Source organism: Cyprinodon variegatus, unplaced genomic scaffold (genome assembly GCF_000732505.1).
Source record: "Cyprinodon variegatus isolate N-32 unplaced genomic scaffold, C_variegatus-1.0 Scaffold10, whole genome shotgun sequence".
NCBI classification, from domain to species: Eukaryota; Metazoa; Chordata; class Actinopteri; order Cyprinodontiformes; family Cyprinodontidae; genus Cyprinodon; species Cyprinodon variegatus.
Window position 1 is genome coordinate 2,681,119 of NW_015150463.1, and position 6,034 is coordinate 2,687,152.

General features: G+C 35.9%; 1 protein-coding gene across 4 annotated transcripts in view; it reads right to left on the reverse strand.

Annotated features, from left to right (window-relative positions):
• The window catches only part of scn3b (sodium channel, voltage gated, type III beta subunit), a 13,560-nt gene that overhangs the window by 5,229 nt on the left and 2,297 nt on the right, over positions 1-6,034 (reverse strand). For all 4 annotated transcript variants that reach the window (XR_001481347.1, XM_015379027.1, XM_015379008.1 and 1 more), the window contains exons 2-3: positions 5,614-5,780; positions 5,280-5,508 (exon numbers count right to left, since the gene is read on the reverse strand). Coding sequence is in view for 3 of the 4 variants with exons in the window: in XM_015379027.1 (XP_015234513.1) it covers positions 5,280-5,508; positions 5,614-5,780 (396 nt within the window). In the remaining variant the exon portion in view is untranslated. The remainder of the gene's footprint in view (positions 1-5,279; positions 5,509-5,613; positions 5,781-6,034) is intronic.

Below are 6,034 nucleotides of genomic sequence, written 5' to 3' on the forward strand. Positions count from 1 at the left end.
TATATATATATATATATATATATATATATTTGTGAGAATTTATTTGACCACAAATCACCCAGTTTCAAAATTACACTCTATAGACAGATTTCTCAATGCAAATATAAACACCATGTTACAGTTTTTTTTAATTAGTTCCAACACACTCGTTATCATCTTGACTTCCTCTTATCTAGGAGGCAGCAGTCTCAGCAGACACTACCAGATTTCCCTCTCTCCAGACACCACTTCCAGCTCTGCTGGGGGAAGCTTGAGGTGTACCCAGGCAAGCCAAGAGACATAGACCCTTTAGTGGGTCCTGGGCCATCCTGTGGGTCTTCCCCCCAGTGGGACAGGCCTGGAACACCGCCTGAGGGAGATGTCCAGAGGGCATCCAAAAATGATGTCAAAGCCACCTCAGCTGAATACTTTTTCAGAGCCTCTCCTGAATAACCAAACTCCTAACCCTATCTTTAAGGGAATACCTGGCCATCCTGCAGTTAAAGTTCACTTCAGCCACTTGAACCCTGTATCAAATACTTTCAGTCATGTTCTAGATTTCAAGACCATAGATGAGTGCAGAAACATAAACCTATCGCTACATTGTGAGCTTTGCTTTTTGGCTCAACTCTTTCTTCACCACAGGACACCAGAGCAGCATCTGCATTTTAGTGGCAACTTCACAGATCTTGCTATTTATCAACTCAATTCTGCCCCCTCGTCAGTAGGACCTAAATATGCTTAAACTCCTCTACTTGTAGCTGAAACTCTCCATGAAGCATGCAAGCCACCCTTTTTCCGGTTGGGAACCTTGGCATGGGACCTGGAGGAGTCAATCTTTATCCTGACTGCTTCGCACTGTGCTGCAATCTGCCTCTGTCCGTGTATTCAGTAGTTCTTAGCATAAGGGAACCAGCAGAAGCATGGCATCCACAAAAAACAAGAACAAATTCCACAGGTTTCTAACCAGACCCCTCAGACACTTGGTTGCACCAAGAAATCTTGTCCATTAAGATTATGAACAGGACCGGTGTCAGAGAACAGTCCTGCTGGAGTCCAACATGCACTGGGAACATGTTCGCATTAATGCCCACAATGTGGAGGAAACCCAAGCTTTGCTTGTACAGTGACCAAATGGCCCCAAGTAATAGGCCCCCAACCCTGTAGTCCTGAAGCAATCTCCACAGGGCACCACAAGGAAAACAATCAAATTCCCTCTCCACACAGTTTGTTCTGGAGGTAGATGCTTCTTAAACATTCTCTCAATGTTTGGACAATCATGGAAAACTACATCCCTATGCCTTCTTTTCCTGAAGGTTATACCTTGCTGAAAAGAATGAAGATATCTTCCCTGGGTAGAGTATGCATACAATTCCCATATTTATTCAGCTACAGGAGTGTCTCCTTTTGAAGTTTAACTTTTTTCCTGACAATGATATTTCAGTTACCTCTTGAAGCATCACATTCATCGCTGCAAGAAGGTTTGGTCAAACACTGCTGCAGCTAATCTTATGTGAATTCATGCTTTCCATGTCAATATAACTTCAGTTTTAGATTAACCTGAAACAATACCTTTAAAAGGTTACATACAGTACATAATATGATAAACATATGTATAATTTTTAATATATACCATATATCATAACCTAAAGAGGTAAAAAAAAAGGTACCTTGCAGAGAGCTATCAAAGTTATTTGCAGGTGAAGAAAAAACCTGCTTAATGAAATATGAAAAAGCTGCACAAAGTGTCTTTGTATATTATACAGGATGGAGGTGCAAACTTACAGTGATTCCTGCATCAGGTTTCTTTTTTATTCTTAGATGTAAATACTGTTTGAAAACAGTTATCATTCCCAGCTGAACATGCAGTAAAGAACAGTTTCTGTGTACTGTGATCATTCACTGTTTTAAAATTTATAGAAGAGAAGGTATTACTCATGCCTACAATCTTGTTTGTTTATACATTAAAAAATCATCAGGATTGCTAGCGAGCACAAACAATGTAGACAGAAGTGCACTGCAAAGGTATTCAAACTCCTTCAACTGTTTCATAAATTAAAAATTTATGACCACTGATTTCAATGTATTTTAGGTGATTAAGTGTGACTGACAAACTCAGCAGAGTGTTTGATTTTAAACAAGAGGGGACATGATATATGTTTTAATGCAAATAAAAATGTAGTTCTGTTGTTTTAAAATTCTGAAGTTTGTTTATATATTGTTTATATTAACCGATTTAACACTTATACGCACAAGATGACCCCATACTTCCTATTATTAAGGTGCTGCCTATCCACAGCTAGAGGGAGAACATGTGAGTCAATAGTCTTCTACAATGTAGAAGTATACATATTTGTTGTACAGGCGGTATGTCAAGTTAAGTTAACAGAATGACAAAAATGCATGTCCCACCTAAAATTTTAATTTGTAAAAAAAATTGTATATAAACAGCATAATATATTCATTTTCTTTTACTTAATATTTGTCACTCATTTTGTTTGTCTGTCACACATAATCCTAGTAAAAAATCATTGTATTTTAAATCCTCGTAAAAATACATTGTGTGTATATGAAATGCATTATAAAAAAATAAATATTATGATAAGCTATATCTCCTTGAAAACACATGCAAGCATTTGGCAATTGTAAAAAAAAAAATAGATATATAATAATAAATAAAGAAAAAATAATATAGTAAAGCTATTCCTCATGTGATGTTTTCTTTTTTTACCCACTGTGGGTTTGTACCAAATTCCAGAAAACCTCAAGAGAAGAAAACCAACATATTTTTAGATTGATTTTTCCCATCCCTTCCAAATAGGCTGTTTTTGTAACATAATCCCTTGGATGGGAGCGCACAGATGCTTTGATCACAAGCTTTTCCACTTTGCCGCCATGGCATTACATTAATATATTGTAGATGGTTAATAAACATTACTGAAAAAGCTTTCTGAAATTTGATACCATGGGTGTGAAATATGAGTAAAATTTCAATGTGCGTGCACATCAGCATACATAGGTGAAAAACAACAATGTGTACTTCTATATGCTTCTTCTATATATATTTCTTAATCAAAATTCTACCATATGCCAGCTTAAAAAAAAAATGGAAAAATGGAAATAATTCCGTTATTTCAAATATACATTTTGATGTGTATATTTGATTTTTGTGGAAAATAAAACACTCAGCAGGCCAGACATTCGGGAAGCAAAATACATTACCCAGTTTTAAACAGTATCTGCTGGTTTGAAATAAGCTCTTCCCTGACAACAGAAGTATGCTTTAATAGAAAATAAAGGCAGACAAAACAAAACACATTTGTTGGGATACTGAGGAATTGCTAGTGGCAGACTGCTTTCACAGTAATGCATCACTTAGCAAAAAGAACAAGCTGAGTTTATAATTGAAAAGCAAGTCATGATGGCAGATAAACACTTTAGAACCAGATGAAGAGGAGAAAGAGCACGTGAAAGGACTCTGTGAACAGATGTCAACACGCTTTTGTACTGCACCTAAACAGTACAGCCTTGATTAAATTTCACTAAAATAATTTTAGTAAACAGCAGCTAGATCAAATCATATTGTAATACAAGCATACAGAAAATCATAGTTGTAACACATATTATAAACTCTGAGATACCATTTAGGTTAAAACACAGCTGTTAACACAGACTGTATAAAAAAAAGAAACATAACCGTTTAACTTTTTTTCCATACTGTAGAATAAAATCAAGACTTTTAGCTTAGCAAGGATTAGCAAAATTACTAAATGCCAGAATAATGAGATAAATATTTTTTGTATGTGGAGTGGTCATAACAAAGACATATTTGGCTGTGTTAAGGTCAAGTTGTAATTGCAAAGATATTTCAAACAAAGTGAATTTTACATTAAAGATGTCATGATTAACCAAATGACATTTTATAAATGCTTAAAACTGTTGTTGTTAAGTCCTTGATGTTCATGACAGGTGTTATGTTATGTGTATGGCTTTGAAATGTCATTCTTATGCACACCGCTTCAAATAAAATTTTACCCAATTTGCTGACCTAAATCTAGCTTTTGAAATTATACTTCCTGAGTAATGAAGCTTAAGTGTATAATAAACCTCTAAGACTTATCAGCTTCACCTGAACCACCTGCGATGCCCCTCGTTCAGCACCAGCCAATCAGCTTGGGGGCCACACCTTCTGTAAAGCCAAACATCTTGCAAGCTCCCCTTTATTAAGCTCCTGGTTCAGCTTCTCTCTCCATCTCCTCCTTCTTTCTCAGTCTCACTCCTCCTCTGGCTTATTGCACCACCAGTGTCCGGCTCCTGGGGGAAGATTACTATAATCCTTTTCTAGGTTACTCATCAAATAAAATGCTGATTCAAAGCTTCAAAGTCTTCTGCCGGGGCCTGAGTTCTTGTTTCTTCATCTGCTTCTGTCTCTTTGAACCCCAGTCAGCCTCGGCAGAGGGCCACTCACACTGAGCTCGGTTCTGGTGGAGGTTTCTTCCTGTTAAATGGAGGTTTGCTCTCCACTGTCGCTACATGCATGCTCAGTGAGAGGGATTACAGAGAGTCAATGAGTCTTTGCAATCAACTTGTTTTCCTTAGATAGAAATATTTATATAATATTATGGAGTGAACTGTATAAATAAATTGAATATTTTCTAACTGCAACTAATCTGTGTGTGTCAAGCTCTCCAGGTTGAAATAGTTTATCATTCTTTGTGTGGCCTTTCAGTCAAAGTTGAGAGAGGATTTTTATTTTACTGTGGATAATCAACTAAACACATACTTATAATAATCAGTTACTGCTAGCCTCTTTTTAATGTCTTACTTTTGTCACTAGGTTGATACACAGCTCCAACTAATTCAGTTTAACCTCTGAGACACAGACTATTGTGAAATTTACAAAGATCTTATACTTGCATCTTATTGTTTCAAAGTGTGAAATACTTGTGCATGTTCACAATTCTATTTGTACCCTTCTTCTGATTTCATCATGGTGCTACACAAGCAAGCAGTGTGTTTTAGATGTTTCCTTTAAACTCATGCATTTTTGGTATATATCTAAGTTGTTGAAATGAAGCTTATAACGTAAAAAAAAATGTACATGTAGTTTCCAAAAGAAACCAGGAAAACATCTGCTCCCTTATTCTGGCATTTAAAAAACAGAATTGCTAATCTTATTAGATCTACAACAATAAAAGTTTAGATTTACACAGTAGAAGGAAATATAACTTAATCTTTTTGTACAGTAATTTAAGTTTCTGGTTTTTATTTACAATAAAAAACCAAGGACATAAACATACCTTTTTCTTTCACAGTCAGAGTGAAGTTTATATTCCTTCTAGCTTTAGGCTTGAAGGCTCCAAAATCAAATGTTCTAATAACTTCGCACTCATAGAAACCGTGGTCCCTCTCTGAGACATTTAAAATCCAAAGGGACAAATCTTGCAGGTCTTTGCTACCGTTCCAGGTAAGACGGCCATCAAAATGCCCATCAATAGGTTCCTTGACATCGTTCTCAACTTTGAAAATCTAAGTGAAAAGAAAAAATCAAGAAAATTACATTGTTAGCATGCAAAAAATAAATCCGCAAAAAAGAGGTTGTATATTTTATAGACAATATGTCTTGAAACCTACTTTTGTCTTGTTTTGGGTTTCTGTTGGCGTGAAGTACCAAATAACATGTGTGTCTACTTTAACCTCTTCCCTCTTCAGGCAGGAGATGCATGTCAGCTTCATGGAGTTTCCCAGCACTGCTTCTGTATCCGATGGCACGTCAACACATACTGGCCTACTCAGGTGGACTAAGAAGCAAAAAAGAAGCAATATTACACATGTTTAGCACTGTGGACAACTTACATTTTTATCCCAAAGGCAAATTTCATTGTAAGATTTACAAAATTACAAAATTCTGAAACAAAAATATACAGCATTTTCTCTATTTGTTTGTTGACTGCCTTGATATAAACTATTAAAATTATTAAGTCATGGGGTGGTCCTGGGGGTTTTCCTAAAAAAGAAAAAAATCTGCATATATATATATACCGGTATGTATATA